Source organism: Drosophila nasuta, chromosome X, assembly GCF_023558535.2.
Source record: "Drosophila nasuta strain 15112-1781.00 chromosome X, ASM2355853v1, whole genome shotgun sequence".
Taxonomy (NCBI): domain Eukaryota; kingdom Metazoa; phylum Arthropoda; class Insecta; order Diptera; family Drosophilidae; genus Drosophila; species Drosophila nasuta.
This window is the reverse complement of record NC_083459.1, coordinates 27,425,477-27,445,159: the sequence shown is the minus strand read 5'-3', so window position 1 is coordinate 27,445,159 and position 19,683 is coordinate 27,425,477. Positions and strand designations below refer to the sequence as shown.

The 19,683-nt window shown below is 39.7% G+C and overlaps 1 protein-coding gene across 1 annotated transcript in view; it reads right to left on the bottom strand.

Moving 5' to 3' along the window:
• Nucleotides 1–19,683, bottom strand: part of LOC132796536 (neurobeachin) — a 124,646-nt gene that overhangs the window by 21,501 nt on the left and 83,462 nt on the right. The window contains 13 exon segments of the mRNA XM_060807736.1: nucleotides 370–477; nucleotides 567–1,309; nucleotides 1,591–4,209; nucleotides 4,674–4,864; nucleotides 5,069–5,259; nucleotides 5,798–5,940; nucleotides 6,046–6,268; nucleotides 11,861–12,074; nucleotides 12,145–12,284; nucleotides 13,777–13,830; nucleotides 13,832–13,918; nucleotides 18,235–18,323; nucleotides 18,493–19,096. Of these exon segments, the coding sequence (XP_060663719.1) occupies nucleotides 370–477; nucleotides 567–1,309; nucleotides 1,591–4,209; nucleotides 4,674–4,864; nucleotides 5,069–5,259; nucleotides 5,798–5,940; nucleotides 6,046–6,268; nucleotides 11,861–12,074; nucleotides 12,145–12,284; nucleotides 13,777–13,830; nucleotides 13,832–13,918; nucleotides 18,235–18,323; nucleotides 18,493–19,096 (5,406 nt within the window).

Sequence of the window (19,683 nt, the reverse complement as noted above, 5' to 3'; positions counted from 1 at the left end):
ATCTGGCATTGTTTATATTCAATTAAATGGTGGTTGATTAATATCGATATTTACTATCGGTAGTGTAAACAAATGACTATCGGTAAAGTTATTGATTAATCTGTTACTTTGATTTGACATTGTTTATATTCAATTAAATGCTGTTTCATTAGTATCGCTATCAACTATCGATAGCTGCTCGATAACATCCCAATAACGAAATTTGAAATATATCAATATGCATTTATCGATATTATTTCATGGTAATCGAATGTTGCCAAAAACATAGTATTTACTTGTGAAGTAAAGTTGCATTTTTGTCATCACTTCACAGTTATCGCTAACTATCATACTTATTGATAAAATTTATAATGTGAAGCTCTGACTTACCACATCGCGATAGATGACGGCGCGCAATCGATTGACGTCCATGTCCTGCAGCAACTTCTCAGGATCCTTGACGGGAGATAATTGACCGGTAATAGACTCCACAATGTTCTAGACGAAAGCACAACAAAGAAGAGAACAGACACAAAGGGGGGTTGCAATAAAAAGCAAGAGAATAAGGAAGGGAAGAGGAGAATTACCTTTGGGGATGCCTGGGCGCCACGAATAAGCGCCTGGAGGTGTGCGGCGCCAGGAACGTCGCGAGCCAGGGCGCCAACATTGTAGCGAGTGCGCTCCTTGCACTCGAGACAGTTGCGCACGGCGCAGGTGCAGACGAGACGCAGGCATTGGCGCAGGATGCCGCCGCTGGACATGTTCTTCTCGGCCTCAAGTTCGCCAAAGTTCAGCGAGGTGGCAAAGATGAGCACATCGGCCATGTTGACGAGTCGCTGGAGAAACGAGACGGCCACCTCAAGGGGCATGCCCTGTGTGGGCTCCAGCACATCGAGTTCCGACTGCAGTGTTGAAAAGGAAAAGAGACAGTTAATAAGCGAAGGGAAGGGAGCGGGAGTGTGGTGGGGAAACTTACGTTGGGGGGATGTGGCGCTGGCAAGCAGCGGTAATAGACCACCGCAAGCAATGATTAGATTGTCGGCCAGCTGTGATATCAGATGCACAGTGTTCACCACAAAGATGGCATTCTCGCTGGAGTTGACAAAGTCAAGGACACTCTTGGTGGAGTGGCTGCGCCACACCTGAATGTCCGTCTCCAGGGAGAAGAGCACATCGCTGAGCAGTCGCTGATGGATGTAGGACCACTTGAATTCCGGTATGCGGAACGGCGGACGTGTGGGACCCGGACTGAACATTGGTCGCGTTGAGCCGGACTTGGAGCGCTGCTGTTTGCCAGCCTCGGCGCCAGCACCAACTGGAGCACCACCAGCTGCAGGTGGGGAAAATTCAACATATTAGCAACCCTTTCCTTACTCTATATTCAGTTTGATATATATCGGTTACAGTACTTGAAATAATTGTACTAAATAATTAAAGTCTTTGAAGTGCAAGAGATTATTGTGAGCATACAATTGAAATGCAATTAAAATGAAATGTTCCTTTGATTGGTTTTTCAAAATGTTGTTTAGATATATCCTATGAATTTCCCAATTATTGCCCTTGAAAGTTCACCGATATATATATATAACATAAAATGTATTTTCCACTCACCGTAGTGATTACCCTCGAGCTGCGTGGCTCCCTCGTTGGCCACAGCTGCAGCTGTTGCCTGTGGCGTCTGCACGGCGTAGTCCTCGTCATCGACTGTGCCCTGCACATCGTGAACGTCCTCGTCGACGTCCTGGAGCTCCTCGAGCGCCTTGTGTGCATCGGCCTCGTTCTTTGGTGTCGTCTGCGTTGTGGAGTCCACCTCGGTGGGCTTAACCCGCACAGCAGCTGCTCCAGCTGCTGCTGTCGCTACCTCAATGACCTCCGGTTGATCCTCGGGAGTGGGCGTGGTCTGTGTGGTCTGCTCGGAGGCGACGGCCACAGCCTGAATGGTTTCATCGACCAACGTGTCGAGCACATCGTTCACTATTTCCGACACAAGCTCCTTGCTCTCCACCTCGGCGACTGCAACTGCAGCCGGAGCGGACGCAGTTTCAGCTGGGACTTGAGCCGGTTGCTCAGCTGGCTCAGGGATGGGAGAGGACTCTGCCGTGGCTGCAACAGGCGATTGAGCCAAGTCCAGAGCCGCCTCAACGACTTCTTGTATAATTTCTTTGGCTGCCTCAGCAACGCTCTCTTGTTCTGGTTCTGGTTCTAGCTCTGACTTTGGCGACTGCTTCAAGTCCTCAACTAACTCCGACTTGTCCTTGGACTCTGAAGTTGTATCTGCAACTGTCGCTGTCGCTGTCTCTGTTGCTGCTGCTGTTGCTGTCTTTATCTCAACAACTGTTTCTGTCTTTGTTTCTGCTGTTGTCTTTTCTGTTGTTTCTGTCTTTTCTGGCTGCGTTTCGGCTTCTTTCTGTGGCAACTCGTTGTTGTTGGTTTCCGTTTCCTTTACGGTCTCTTTCTCGTTTTCGCTTGTAGTGTCCTGTTTGGCTTCCTTCTCGGCAGCATCGATGACCTTGTCAATCAGCTGCTCAACAATGTCACGCACTGCTGTGGCAACCACATCCTCGGGCTGCTCATCGAGCTCGGGCTGCGGTTCGATGGAACCTTCCTCGGGACTTTCGGGAGTTAGGCAGGCTGTCAATTCATCGCTGCTGCTCTCAATGGTTGTGCTCAGCGATGAGCTCAGCTCCAGCTCAACGGGAGCTGGCGTTGTCTCTGGCTGGCTGGCCGTGAGCTTCTCGTTGTTGTTCAGCTTGTTGGCCTCGGCATCTTCAGTCTTTTGATTGGTTGCTGCTGCGGCTGTGTTCGACGTCTTCGTCTCCGTCTTTGTCTCTGCTTCGGGTTTCTTCTCCGACTCGGAATCCATTTCCTTCGTCGTCGTCGTCGTTGTCGTCGTTGTTGTCGTAGTGCCCAGACTTGGCTGCTGTTCGCTGCCAACTTCATTGGCATTCACCTCGGTTTCCGGTTGCTGCTGTTGCTGTGACTGTTCTTGCTCGCTGGGATTGTTGTTGTTGTTCAGCAGGTTCTTGCTGTTCAACAGACTTACATTGTCCTGGGCGGTCTTCTTCTCGCTCTTGAGGACACCCTGGACCACTTCATTGACGGCCAGCTCGATCTCCTCGTCCTTGAGCACCGACGATGACTCTTGCAGCACATCATCCACGACCATTTTACAGTCATTCAATGCCGCTTCGGAGGCTTGCAGCACACTCGCCACATGCTGCTCCACATCGAGCGCATCCTTGGCGGTGGCCAGCTCCAACTCTTCGAGATCATCGCCCAGCTGCAGCGTCTCCTTGAGCGCTGCCTGACCTCCAATCGGCTGCTCTGGCTTGTCCTCGGGACTGGGACTAAGGCTGCCATTGCAGTTGGCATTCGCTGGTGTCGCCTGCAGTGCTTCATCCGTTTTGATTTGCTCGTTGTACACATCCGAGATGTTTGCAATCACCGACTTATTACCCGGCTCCGACTCTCCACTGACCGAGGGAGTAGCAGCTGACGCAGGTACAGCTGTTGTCTCTGTGGTTGTCTCTCCATTGGCTGCACACGACTCGCAGGACTCGCTGGTCACATCGCTGGGCAGTTGCAGTTGCTGTGGCTCCACATCGATGCTCTCCAGCTCCAGTTCCTCGGCCTCCTCCTCCTGGACGGGTGGCACATCCTCCAGCGAGGCTATCGACACAGCGCCCTTAATAGCCGGCACCTGTTGCTGTTGTGGCTGTTGTTGCTGCTGTTGCTGTTGCACAGCTGGAACGGGTCCGTTTTGCTGTTGCTGCAGCTCCTCACGCTCCCAGCCGCTGATTGTGCTAATGGGACGTGCCTGACGCAGTGCTGGATCGGTGATGTTGTCGGTACGCTGACGCTCGTAGTGTTCGTACATTTGGGCAAACTGCAGTTTGAACTCCTCGTAGGAGACCTTCGAGTGCACAATGGCCAAAGTGTCGACCCAGACTCGCCAGCCGCCGTACTCATGCTTGATGGCATGATGCAGCAGCATGCGGAACAGCGAGTAGACCATGTCGCTAATCTTTTGCTCCTCGGTGTTCTTCGGGTGGATGTAGGCCATGGCAATGAGCCACTCTTGCCACACGGACATCTGGAGGACGGTGCGACGATTCTCGCGATTGCTGTTGCACAGCAGCGTCATGTCCTGCAGGAAGAGCTTCTTCACCTCGATGAGGGATTCGGTCTGCTTCGATTGTCGTATCAGCGTGGCGACCACTTTCAGTATCACTGTCATTTCGGAGGGAGTAATCGATAAGCGATTATAGTAAGGTGCGGAGTGGGGATAATTAAAGGGGCAGGGCTTAAGACAAGACAACTTAGTCAGGGCTGCAAAGCACATTAAGAAGTTGAATCTATATGATTTACTTTCCTTAACTTATATATGATATTAGAATGAGAATAACATAAATAGTAGAAGGAAATACTAATGAAGAATAATATTGTTTTAAATCACTTTCCAGCAGTAAGAACCGAAGTTAGGCTTAGCATTCGGGTTCGAAGACAGACTGAATCATATTCCCCTAGACATGAACCGATGCTCAATTAAAACAACCCGGAACCTCAGCTTGACATTCGCTTTTAAAACCTAAGTAAATCATAGAAACAACCGCGACACGAACCGAAGTTCAGCGCAGGATTCAACCTTAAAACTACCCGCAGCTTGCAGCCCTGTATCTCAGAAGTTTACTTACTTGGATTCTCGAGGCGATAATGACTCTCGGGCTCCGGATGACGTGTGTAGAGTATCTGCTGTGATATGTGCTCCGTCATAATCTCGTAGAGCACATTGTATGTGGGCAGGGACAGCGACTCCTCATACAACAGCAGTCGCTCCGCCAGCAGTGTGTACAAATTGTGCGGCGACATGACATCGTACTTACGCCTAAAGAGCAGAGCAGAGAGAAGAAGGAGTTGTGGCGGATGAAGGATGGCGCGGCGCAAAAAAAGGCATAAGCCAACAATTTATGAGTGTATGCATTACGCGGCAGTTTGTCACAGAGAATATGACTAAGGCCAGGCAACGAGTTAAAGCCCATTAATCCCCCGCCCATTTTTCAAAAGAACTGGAATGAGAGTGAGTACTCACTTGTGTGTGCTGCGAGAGAGGAAAAAGCCGAGCAGCTTGAGGGCCTGGAGGCGAATCAATTGACTTTCGGCCGCCAGCAGCTTGAAGATGCTGCGCACACCGTGCTTCACATCGAATGCAGGTACCATGGAGCTCGGGTGCTCCGACATTAATGAGATGAGCATTTGCAGCACATCGTGCAGGTTCTCGTCCTGTTGAATAAAGTAAAAAGACGGTTTCATTAAATAATAATTATAGACATTCTTTAGTTATTTAACGTCAACTGAAGTCGACTAGAAACTAGGAACAATGTGAAGGTTATAAAGTGGAAAATAAATAACTATAAAATGAAAATTATATGAGAATTGGTTTGAGGTAAGATGAGGTATTTAATCAATGTAAATTTAAGACATAAAAATATATGCTAAGAAAGGTATATTATTATGATTTCACTGATATTCTACGCTACTGTATATGAAATATATCAGTTCAGACTTCAATTCAAGGGAGGAAAATGTATGGGAATTAAAAGTGAGACTAATCATATAAATTAAGTCTAAATCTCTTATAGGCAACTATGATTTTTGGGACACACTTTTTGGGCTACGTGAGGTGTTTTTTTAAATTCCCAAAGGGAGTAAAGGAAACATATTAATTTCCATTCTCTGATTTTCCACTTTGAGGTACACTACTGTATATGAGACTTATCTTCTTAACTTCAGACTTGAATTCAGGGAGAAAGAAACTTACCTCATGCATGGTGGTCAGATAGTTGAGTATGCTTTGCAATTCATCCTCCTTGACTCCATTGCCGATCATGATCAGCTGCTTGAGGAAGAGCAGAATATAGGCGCGTATGGCCAGAATATCCTTCTGAGCCGGTCGCGGTCCATCTAAGAGAAATGGAGAGAGAGAGAGAGAGAGAGAGAGACACACAGAGAATTCCCCCACATTAAATTAAAACCGAAGAGCTCATGCCACGCAAATGTAATACTTACCCAAACCCTTGGGAATGATGCCGCTCTTGGCGCGTGGATTGACGACCCAATAGTAATACTTGAGAGTGTGAACCGTTTGGAGAACGGTGCTGACTCGTCGCACATTGCTATAGATCTGTGTATCGCTGAGAAACTCGGTGGCCAGATAGGAATAGAGACGGGCCTGGACATTGGCTGGCGTATAGATCCACAAGGCCGGATTGAAGAGCACATGATCGAGCAGCTGCCACGTGAGAAATGAGAAACAGAACAACTGCAAGGAATTAGTCAAGTAACTTATGCTGTCCTCAAACAACTCAGAAGGCGGTCAAGACGAAGTCATAGATGGGTGTAAGTGTGTGAATTTATATATAGTAAGTAGTAAGTGTGAATGTGTGAGAGTGTGTGTGTGCGCGTATGAAGAAAGATTGTTCAAAGGATGCAGATAGATAAGTGAGTAGTTAAAAAAGTTGTGGTAGCAATAAGTAGAGTATTAAGAGGGAGGAAAATTGAATTGAATTATATTTTGTTTTTTGTATACATACGTTTACATGAGTTTCATGTCGATTGTTGTTGATTGTTGTTGATCATTTTGGTTTGATTTGATTTGGATATTGGACAGGGATTCGTTTTTTTTGTTCATATACATATAGTATGTTGGTAGTAGTTTAACACGGGATTCAAACAGTTTTTATTATTTTATTTTGGGGGGGTTAACACATGCAGCAAACAGCAAAAACGGCAATCAATTTGTCATAGATTATTGGCAAAAACATAAAACGAGAAATGAGAAACGAGAAAAATCAACGTAACAAAGTAAACAACATTTTCATAATTGGCATTCCCAAACATAAACGATTACTAAAAGGACGATTCTCTAGGTTAAAGCTAAAGCTAAAGCTATAGCTATAGCTAAGGCTAAGCTTAATTAATTACGTATATACGCTATGTAAATTAGTATAATTATAGTTATATATATTTTATGTTTATAGTATGAATGTAGTAAGTAGAATGTAGTTTAATGTTTAAGCTTAGTTCTAAATATGAATATTGAATACTTAAACTAAGGACAACAAAGCGAATTCCCTAAAATACTTAAGACACGGACATAAATTCTCACAAATTCAAAATATGCAATTAGCAAGGGCGGAAACTAGCTGAAACCACAAGTGGAAATGTGTGGGAAAAACCCGGAAAACAACGCAAAATGTGAACGGACGAATGTTGTCACTCATGTTGATTCCATTAAAATTGTAATCATTGTATCAGAATTGAATTTAATTTGCATTCAAATGCATTCCGCCTTGTCTGTGTTTGAGTCCCGCGCGCGTTGAAAATATTTTGGCGAAATTTTAATTGTTGAATTGTCAAAAAATACCCAAGCTCTACTACGAAAAATATGTTCACACATGGCTCGGCTTATGAGGGACGCAAAACGCCACTCGATGCGATGGAGGCAAAAAGTTTCGTTGTTTTCATTTCGGAGGGTTTTTTTTTTTTTGGTTTTATGGCTTGTTTCTGCTGTCGATGCCAGGCAGCAGCAAGCAAAACAATGCAACACAGCAACGACCACACACACACATACACACCCCTTTAGATCCCAGCTCGTGCCTGGCCAGAAGTTTCCCAATTAAAAATTGTGCACGAGTGTAAAATAATAAGGGGACCACGGCAACCGGCAACAGCAATAGCAACAGCAATGGAATCCCAAACAAAAAAAAGAGTCCGAAACAGAATCAGAATCAGAGTCAGAGTCGAGAGCAACATGGGAAATATTTATGCGAAAACGAAAAAAAAACAAAACAAAAAAAAATGTGTTGGGTTAAAAGTTTAGTTCACATGGAAATTTATTCATTTTTGTAAATATGAATGTCGAACGAGAGTCCCTTCAAACGAAAAAGAAAAAGAAAAAGAGAGAAAGGTGAAATGTCAACTTTGAACTGAAAACAAATCGAACTTAAATTAGAAAACTTACGACTTAGATCGATCGTTGATAACGAAAACTACCGAGTGAATGGTGAATGATGATGATATACGACACGATAATATAATACAATGTCTATGGAATGAATGAATCCTAGAATTTACAAACTCGAATGCAATTGAGATTGTTTGAAGATTATCTGAAACTACAGAGTATACGGGGATACTCTCAAACTAAGCTAAACACACTTGCGAATGTATATTACAATGAAGATGGAACGGATGGGAAATGAAACAACGAATGAGGCAACTGTACAAGTTAAAGTTAAAGTTACAAATCTTAAGGTAAAGACACAAAATACAGAGACACGCACACACAGTAGTTATATATTTAGATACATAGAGAAACGGAACGGAACGGAATGGAACGAACGGAACGAAACTTTTATACTATATATAGAGAGATACAGAAAGAGAATTCAAGTAGTAATACAATTTGTTTTTTGCTTGAGAAATTGAGAATTGAGCTTCACCTGGTAGAACTGTTGTAGATATTTTGATATATTTTTTTTAGTTTAGTTTAGTTGTTTTGTTGGTTGGTTTTCGTTTTTTGTGTGTTGATTAAAGCGTTTTTTGAAGATGAAACAATTTGGAATTGAAACGATAAACGAGTGAATAACGGGCGTTAAAGGAATATGAAGCATAATCGAAATGCGCGAATCGATCAAATGAGAGAGAGAGAGAGAGAGAGAGAGAGAGAGAGTTTGAGGGAAAGGGAGAGGCAGATCGTGAGCAAGAAAGTTGTGTTGATTGTGTGTGAGAATGTGGGAAGTGAGCAAGGAGAAAACAGAAAACACACAAGTGTGGGAGAAGTCGAGAGAGCATAGAGAGAAATAGAGAGAGAGAGAAAGAGTGTGAGAGAGCAGACAAAGTAGAAGAAAGTAGAATTTCAGTTTAGTTTCAAGTACATTGATATATAGTAAATATTTTGTATATAGATTTCATAAGCATTATTTTTGATATTTTGGTTTCACATAATCTTTTGGTTTTTTTTTTTAGCTCTATGATTTTTGGCGGATTTGGCTTGGGTAACGAAAACATTTCAATTTCGATTAATCATGACTTGGACGCAAAACAAACAAAGCCGAGGCACTTTTTTCTTTTTTTGGTGCAGAGAATCAAGGCAAAACTCATGGCAAACTTTGGTGCAAAATGAAAGGATCAACACAAAACGGAAACATATTCGGTTGGCCAATTAAAACTGATGGCATTCGGTGGGTGGGGGTGTTGGCAAACAGTGCCACACAACAAGCATGCAACAGGGAAGGCAAAATAAAAGAAAAAGAAAACACTGCCGCAATCACAACGAAGCTAAGCACAACACAAATATTCCTCTTTCGTAGCTAGCTGCAAATGTCGATAAATCGAAAATCTGAAAGTTATTCACATTCACATTCACATTCGGCAGCCTAATCTGGTTTTAATTTTCAAATGGAAATTCGAGAGCATATTTGAGCAGCAATCGAAAGTGAAGCTCCACAAATTTTGCAAATTAACTGATGGCTCATATTTATTAATCTCAGTTTACTTTCAAGACTGAAATCTGGAATTAAATCCGTAAAGGATTTAAGCCGAATTTCTATCTATTGGATATATTCAAATTGTTCAAAATTTGTATTCTGAAATTGAAAAGAGTTCAATTATAAGTATTTAAATCGATTATTAAAGTCGTTTATCATAATCAGTCATTGAATTGATTATTAAATGGAAAATTTGTATCTTTAAAATAGATAATTAAATCGATTATAAAAATCAATTACTAAATTAATTATTAAATCGATTAATAAATCGATTTTTAAGTCGAATATTTAAATCGATTATTAAAATCGAATATTAAATCAATTATTAAATTGAAAATTTGTATCTTTAAAATAGATAATTAAATCGATTACTAAATTGATTATTAAATCGATTAATAAATCGATTTTTAAGTCGAATATTTAAATCGATTATTAAAATCGTTTATCATAATCGGTCATTGAATCGATTAATAAATGGAAAATTTGTTTTTTTAAAATAGATAATTAAATCGATTACTAAATCGATTAATAAATCGATTTTAAGTCGAATATTTAAATCGATTATTAAAATCGTTTATCATAATCAGTCATTGAATTGATTATTAAATCGAAAATTTGTATTTTTAAAATAGATAATTAAATCGATTATAAAAATCGATTACTAAATTGATTATTAAATCGATTATTTAGTCAAATATTCAAATCGAGTATTAAATCGATTATTAAATTCTATTGTTCAAATCAATTAATAAATTGATTATTTAAATCGAATATTAAATTAATTATTAAAATTGATCATGAAATCGATTACTAAAAGTTGTTTTTAAATCGATTGTTTCAATCGATTACTATTAATTGAAGATAAGTATGAAACTGTCAGTTGTAGACTGCAGAGACGAGAACAAATCAAATATGAATCGGGAATAAACAAAGAAATTGATTATATATTGTTGTGATTGCATCGAATATATATCTATCATAAGAAAGCATAGTGTTAAGGATAAGTATATATAGTATATATGTATATCATGTGTGTTAGCAAAAGAAAAAAAGAGAAGGGGAAAAGGGAAAACGTGTAAATAAATTGTGTGTATACGTAGAACAAACGTTTTGTGTTTACTTTTTTGAAAGGATTACGCAGGCCCGTGTTCAACTGTGTTCAACGTGTGCCATCATATCAGCGGGAACATCAACAACACACACCGACAAAAAAAAGACAAAACAAAGGCAAGTGAAAAAAAGTGAATCGCAAAAGAAAAACACAAGAACAACACACACACACAACAAAAAAAAAAGCAAACACAGTGCGAATGGCAGAAAGAGACAGTTGTTGTAGACGGAAAGAAAAAGAGAAAGAGAGAGAAATAGAAAGAGAGAGGTATACATTTAAATATATGTTGATTGACAGAGATAGCATTTAAATTTTTGTGTTGTTCTTCTGCTGCCGTTGCATATCATTTGAAAATTGTTTGTTGAGGCGTTAAAACATGCCACGGAAAATTGGTGAAAAACGTGTGCTGGAAAACATTCTTTGATTTTGTTTCTAGAACACAAATATCCCTCCCCGCCCCCCGCTGTCCACTTGGGACGCTTATTGATATAATGCGAATGTTGGATGTTGGGACGTGAATGAGAGAGAGAGAGAGAGAGAGAGAGAGAGAGAGAGGGAGAGAGTCTGTCTATAGAATATGGACTGAGGATTAGACTGAGAGAATGATGAACAGAAACGAAAGTTGAAATCGAAATTGAAATTGAAACTGAAAATTGGAATTCGAAAATTAAGTGAACTGAAAATGAGAGCGAGGCTTCTGGGCATGCGACGAGAGATATTTTAAGATAACTTATTTCATACATAAACTTATAGCATAGACATAGAGTCGATCAATATAAATATATATAGATAATTATACATACGCATAGCAGGAATAGTTGATTAATCGTATAGACATATGTACAGACATACGTGTCAAATTTGAATTTACGATTACGATAACAATATTATTGAAAAACAATTGAAATGTAAGCATGCTTGCCAAGACATTGCGGCCCTCAAATGTCAATTGCATGCTATCGATTAATCGTTTAAATGGTCTATCGATGCTCCAAGTGAGTGTAAGAGCGTCATATTTGATATTATCATTGATTTTCTTTTCTTTTTTTTTTCATTGCTTTTCTTTTCTGTTTTGTTTTTTTCATATTATCTTAATGACTAACATAGAGCGGCGTTCGATTATCGAACGATTTTGTTATCGACTCAGACAAAGAGCGACAGAGAGATAGATCGATCGATAGAAAGAGAGAGAATTGCAAGATTGGACCTTATGCCCACTTACCTGCTTCAGCAGCAAATCACTGTTGGCCGAGAGGCACGTGACCAGATATTTGGTCAGATTGAGAAACGATCCAAGGACCTCGAGGGTCAGATGCTCGCGTGACGATCGCTGCAGCATAAAGGATATCACCAGAAAGCCACGATTCTGTATCATGTGCTGTTGTACCGTCTGCGATGTCTCCACCAGCTCACAGATGAATCCCAACAGCTTCGAGCTGTAATCGCATTAATCGAATATATCGATAAATCGATTTATTTCCCTTTTTTGTGTGGATTGCGACTTACCAGAGCGTCGGATCTCGTTTGATGTCGCTGATGCCCTCGTGCGCCATGTCCAGCTGTGAGAAGAGCGGAAACAGCACCTGAATGCCGCCAATCGAGTTGAGGGTGCAGTGTATCGAATGCGTGACCACAGCCTTGACATCCTGTGAAAATATCCGAATCGAAATTAGCACAATAGTTACAAACAAAGTCTATGAAGCATAAAAACTCTACAAATTTATAATGACTATCATGTATAGCTAAACTCTGATAATTGTGGCTCAGCTCAATTGAGATAGTACTTTGAAGCTACTATCGATAATATATCGATACATTTTACTGAACAAACTGTAGCTGCTTTAAGTCTCGCTGCGCCCACATGAGTACTAGCATTAAATATAAGTATCTTCTATGCAAAGAATGGCCTTAAAAATCACTTCGATAATTTATCGATAAGTTAAACTATGTAACCATCTGCTGACCTTAGGCTTTTATGCATCTTGCTGGTTCTTTACAATCTTCATTGACTTTTTATATTCATTCAATATTTTTGTTTCCATTAAAAAATTGCTTTAAAAATAAAGTCGATAATTTATCGATAGGTTAGACTGGAAAAATTTTCGCAATGGTTGATACTTTAACATACTAACAGCTATTACTATTTAAATTTTTTATCAATCAGTCAGAATTTGTAGAAAAATACCGAAGTAAAACCCTTTAATGGGAAAGAATGCTATTAAATTGCCATTATTCGATATATTTGCATATATTGGTATCGGTAAGTATTGGCACCCATCAGCATTCGCTTTAAGCTGTGTTACCGCAGCTAAGACACGGCTTTAAATGCTACGGAACCAAACAAAACAAAAACTAGTTTATTTTTAGTGCATCAAAGGAAATAAAAGCCGGCGGAAGATAATCGATTATCGATTTATGAAATGGAGGAAACTGCCTTTTGGGCAATTTATCATTTGCTATTTATCAATTTCCATTTGGCTAAATGTCTATCAAATTTGATAGCATAAATTGCTGCTGAGCTGCTTCTTTCAATATTTATCGATTAAATTGCGTTTTTCTTTCTATTTTTTTTTTTTTTTTTTTTCTCCCTTGCTACTTTGCCACATTATCGCATGCAACACTGTGTGTGTTGCTCCGCATAGGCGCGCGTCTGTCGGTCACTGTTCGCTATTGTTGTTGCGCTCTCTCTCTCTCTTTATGATTTGTGTTGTTTGTACAAGAAATTACTACAAAATTTATTGAATAATTTTGTTGGCAGTCTTGGCGAGTTTAGCCCAGCGGAACACAGCTTGAATGGGCGAGGGGGAGAAAGCATTGCTGCTATCCATGATAAGCAAGGCAGACGTGGAAGCATGGGGCATGGGGCATGGGGCATGAGGCACATGCCACATGGAACAGAGCAAAGATTGTACCTAATAAGAAATGCCAAGGCATGCGCTTGAGTCGTAAAATGCTGCCTGAAATTTATGTGCCACTCTCTGGGAGGGGACTGAGACTAGGCAAGGTCTTAAACTTGGTCTCGCAATGGACTCAACTCAACTGAACTCGACTCAACTAGCCAAGGCAATGTATATAACCGTCTATATATCCAAAGAGAGAGAGAGAAAGAGAGAGAGAGTGTAGGTTTTGTTTGCTTACCTGCAGCATCAGTGCGTGCGGCGTGTGTACAAAATATGAAACATTTCCTTTGGGGGGAAGACTGCAAACAGAGTTGACCATCGGTTGCCACTGGATTGTACATGAAGACAATGGCATTCGATAGTTTGCCATCGTACAGCACCTGTTCCCAAGAATAGAAAGACAGAGAGAGATAGATAGATAGAGGAGTGTGAGTGAGTTTCAGGATTAGGCATTGCTTTCAACAAGTCATCTCAGAGTTCTCAGAGTTCTCTTTCAGCAAGCCGGTGAATTGTTTCCGGTCATGCTTACAATTTACTTTTGTTTCTGTGCTTTAAGCTGCGTATATTATATCTTATAGCTATACATATATGGTATATATATATTAGTGCGTATACATCGATCTGCTTATATGCTAGAGCTCATACATAAGCTGCTTTTATGTACACAGCAGACGTTGAACAATTGACACACATTGTTGTAATTAGCAGTTGTTGTTTCTGTTCTTGTTGTTGTTGTTGTTGTTGTTGTTGTTACACATTAGCCATGACACAGCATTGTTCTTGTTGTTGTCGTCGTTCGTTTTTTTTTTCGGGTGCACTTTTTTTGTTGTTGCTAGCCGCCGTCATATGAGGCGTATGCGCAATATTCTTGCAGCAGCTGCTGTGCGTATAGGCAAAAAACACAACATACATTAAAGAGTCTCAGTGTGTGTGTGTGTATGTGTGTGTGTTTGTGTTGTGGTCGTTGGCTGCATAATTTGCTGCTAAAAATACTTCTTTGCGTTAAACAGAGAGAAACTAAAAATGCCAAAAGAATGCAACAACAAAAGGTATGCAAAATAACTTGAAAAACAAAAAAAAGAAGAGATTGTAGAGTCGAGTGTGCTCGACTGGGAGATACCCGCTCGAAATGTTCAATGAAAAACCATATTCTTAAAATATACCACAAAATACTAAAATATACCAATGTATATACATATTCGGACTGTGCGATACCCGCTACTCATTTTCACAGAAAGCCCATCCTTTTTTAAAGTGTATCAAAAATATACCAAAAAAATACTAAAATATGCCAAAGCCTATATGTGGTATACCGATATTGTACCGCATTAAAAATATGAATTATACTAGATTCTCAGTCTTTGAATATACCGAAGATATACCATAAAAATACTAAAATATACCAAAGGCTATATGTGGTATACCGATATTGCACCAGTTTAAAAATACGACGTAGAGTATGAATTATACTGGATTCTCAGTCTTTGAATATACCGAAAATATACCATAAAAATACTAAAATATACCGATATTATTTCACATTCAAAATACGACATAGAGTATGAATTATACTGGATTCTCAGTCCTTATATATACCGAAAATATACCATTAAAATACTAAAATATGTCAAAGCCTATATGTGGTATATATTGATGATGTACTTCATTCAAAATATACATCAAACAGAGCAAAGTATACTAAAATTAACCAAATTCAAAATATAATATACCATAATGTAGAAAATATACCGAATTGTTAGAGAGAAAGCAACTAAAATCCGATTGGAGTATGCATTTGTTGCCATAGAAAAGTATTTCTCAAATAACGTCGACATTTCTTCAAAGTTATAATACCCATTGAACTCTATAAGTAGCGGGTATAAAAAATACATTTAAAAGAAAACAAAATGTGTGTTGAAAGCAAGTTGAAATAGTTTGTCGCTTAAAGAGCGCAGAGCAAGAGTTGGCCAAAGCCGATTAAAGTTGCCGAGCGAGTAAGCTGTTAATGCATTTGCTCTTAGCTCTTTTCACATTAATTGCAGCCTCGCAACGTGTGGCTGCATTTAAAGAGTTGACGTTGAATTTATGTGTGGCATATAAGAAATAAGTAAGAAAAATGTTGCAAGCACATTAAATTCGAGTTGGCAGTAAAAAATGTTCGAATAATTTCCAGCGAAAAAAAACATGAATAAATTGGAAAACCATTTCACCGAAGGCCGAGTTAAACTTTGTTTTCCATTTGAAACATATTGTGAATTGTGGAATGTAGTTTCGAGTGCTCACACACACACACACACACACACACACACACACACATTCTCAATGAATACAAGTGAGTGCAGAACTCGAATGCACTCAGTTTACCAGTTGCTTAATATCTTGACCCATTTTTTGAGGTTCACAAATGATGCTAAGCCGACATGAAATAACTTTCAAAACTAATGCACTCGCTGCTGCTGGACAACATAATAATAATAATAGTAATAATAATAATAGTAATAGTAGTTGAAATGAAAATGAAAATGAAAATAATAATAATAATAGTGTGTGCTCCACAACTGAACCGAGTTGAAATGGAAGGAAGAAACCTGGCATAGAAATGCGCTAAAATATGAAACATGCCTCCCTTTTTGAATAAGTCCTATATGGAGCACACACACACACATACAACAATCGTTAGATGAGGTGGGAGAGGGGACGGGAAAAGTGTTGTAATAATACAACAAAAACAACGACGTCGACAAGATGCGAGAGTTCTACATTCGCATTCGCATTCGCATTCGCCTTTGTCTGGGATTCCAGGTGCGCTCTAAAGTATGCAACATTTATTTCTATGCCGAGCAGCCGTATTGTTGCCACGCCCACCACGCCTACCTGAGGCTGAAGCCTTTAATTCGGCGACTTCGACGCACTTTAAAACGCGCTGCACAAAATTACAAACATTTTCATAATTACAACAGCTCAGTCTGCTTCCATTCGCGTGTGTGTGTGTGTGTGTGTGTGTGTGTGTGAAGTGAAAGCAAAGCTGCGTCTAGCGGGACGCGGGTGGAAGCGGAAGGCGAAGTGGAAAATTCAATAGAGCAGCGCAAGCTGCGCTTCAATGAATGGGAACATTTTGATTGGCTTTGAAGTTTAGTTTTTCGTCTAGGCTGAAGAAGAGGAAGCAGCTCGCTGTGTAGTGGGGTAGACGAGGGGGAAGGGAGGGATGAATTCAAAACGTTTCGTTGCGATTTGATTCGATTTGATGCGATTGGTTTGCGGATTACGTGGATATTCAATGCTGGCTGGCAACGCAGCCAACTTTTTAATTGGTGCCACGCCCCCGCACACAGCACCAACCTCCCCCCCCCAAAAAAAAAGAGGGCGGCATGGGCGTGGCTGTGCTTGCGATTGTGTTTAGTGACACAAAAACTTTTGTGCTGAGCCGAAAAACTACCAAACTGGCAAATTACGACAAAAATTGCGACATAAATCAATTAAGAAATCTGCATAAAATTTTTGCGGCAAATTGCGACTTCGAACTGAATTAAAAGTAAACTAAAGTAGAGCCAAAATATTATTTGAATTGTGGGCAGAATTGAAATGAATAAAGTTACTACAAATGTGACACAAATAAATTAAAAGATTAAAAGATTGGTAACTAAATTTGTAGATAGGATTGAAATAAATAAAAAAACGAAATAATAAACTTAAATTAATAAAGTTAATGTGTAACTTGAATTATGAAGTAAGAATTCAATAATAAACTCAAATAAATTAAGAAATGAAAATTATATATGCAAAGTAATTTAAATAAATAACAAACTATGTAATTCAAATTATTGGCAGAGCAAAAATGAAGTAAACAAAGAATTAATTAAGCTCGCTGGCATAATTTCGACTTTAAAAACTTTAAATGGTTTAAAAGTAAAGTAAATAAAATGTAATAAAAACTAAAAAACAATTAAAAATATTGTACAAAATTAAGAAATAAACATTTTTATATTGCAGAAAAATCGCAGAAAAGAAATAAAAAAGCGAAAACTTAATATGAATATTATAAAAATAATGAATAAGAAAATGATTGAAAAAAACAAAAATATTCAGTAGCGAAAAAAATATGCAAAAACTTAATAAGACTAAGAGTCAAATGAATAAGTTAAATTGTATTTATATGAATTAAATAATACGTTTAATAAATAATAAAGTAAATTAAAAAATGAAAAAGATTCGGAGTGGAAATAAAAAAAATATGTGAGAACTTAAAATTAATAAAGTAACTGGAAAAATATACGTAATTTGAATTGCAGGCAGTATTAAACATAATTGAAAAAAAGTAGATAAAAATAAATGATATTGTATGCGGTATAACCACATAACGTAATGTAAAGTAACGTAATGTAATGTAACGTAACGTAATGTAACGTAAGGTAAACCTAACGTAATTGAAAGGGAATTGAAAAAAGTAGATAAAAATAAATGAAATTGTAAGCGGTATTAACACATAACGTAATGGAAAGTAACATAATGTAATGTAACGTAACGTAACGTAATTGAAAGGGAATTGAAAAAAGTAGATAAAAATAAATGATATTGTATGCGGTATTAACACATAACGTAATGTAAAGTAACGTAATGTAATGTAACGTAACGTAACGTAATGTAACGTAAGGTAAACGTAACGTAATTGAAAGGGAATTGAAAAAAGATTGCTTACAGCTTTTAGCTGGTTAATTTCCTCAGTGTCGGCGGCGCTGGCGCCCAGGGAACTCAGGCTGGTCACACTGGACATGCGACGCAGTTGCTCTGCGTTATCGATAACGATAACAACGATAATGCGACACGTTAAAGCGATCAACGAGTAAGCAAAACAGACGAGACGAAGAAAGAAAAAAACCGAAAGAAAAAAAGAAACGGAAAAATCAATAAAATGCAAAACGAAATCAAAAATGAAAAATAGAAATCAAATAAATACCAAAAGAAGCATTTCCAGTTGGCAAATGGCCAAGCGGATCATCCGTCGAAGTGTTGCTGTTGTTGTTGTTGTTGTGGTTGCCACTCGCTGCCTGCTGATCGGTGGGCGTTGTAGGCGTGGCAGCTGCTGCTGCTACCGCTGCTGATGTTGTTGCCTCGCCTTTGGCAGCTGCTGTTGTGGCTGCTGTTGCCGCCGCTGTGGTTGCAGCAGCAGCAGCAGCTGCAGTTGCTCCCGTGACGGCAGCCAATGCCACCGCATTGCGTGCGATGAGCACAGCGCGAATTTTGACGAATGCGGCACTCAAATCGAGTCGCTCATCGGACCAATCGATGGCACGTGCCTCTTGCTCGGCGGCAAGTGTTTGGAATTGCAATTGCAGCTGCAACTGTTGCTGCTGCTGCAGCTGTTGCTGCTGTGTCTGCTGCGATGCCGTTGTGTTGCCAGAGGCAGCATTGTTGTTGCTGTTGCTGCCACTGCCACCGATTGGGGCAGCGATGTCGAGGCTGCCGGCACCGCCCAAACTCGTTGTTAGTTGAAAGTGACTCACCCGCTTGTGATTGTCCGGCAGATTGAGATAGCACTCGTTATCGAAGCGGAATTGCGACTGCGTTATCGATATACGTGCAGGTATCGATTGTTCGGTATATCGATATCGATAGCAGAGTAATTGTTTTGTGTGTGTGAATGTTGTTGTTGTTGATATTGGACAATCACGTTGTTATCGATTAGCAGTTATCGATTTATCGATTGTTCGGTATATCGATATCGATAGCAGAGTGTTTGTTTTGTTTGGTTTTGTTTTGTTTTGTGTGTGTGAATGTTGTTGTTGTTGTTGTTGGACAATCACGTTGTTATCGATTAGCAGATATCGATTTATCGATTAGCGTTAGCGTTGTTGTTGGTGCCATTTGGTGCAATGTTGTTGTTGTTGTTGTTGTTATAGTTGTTGTTGCAGTGGTGCACAATACAAATAGAGAGAAAGAGAACAAGAGAGAGAGAGAGAGAGAAAAAGAGAGCGTAAAAATATGGACAACAAAATAAAAGTTACACAACAACACATTGCATTATTTGTACAATTTTCACAGGAGTTGGTTATTGTTTTACAGGGTGAGGAGAGGGGGGGGGGGACAACGGTCAAAGGACACGGGACACAGGACACATGGGACACAGGTGCTGGGCGCGGCTGCTGTG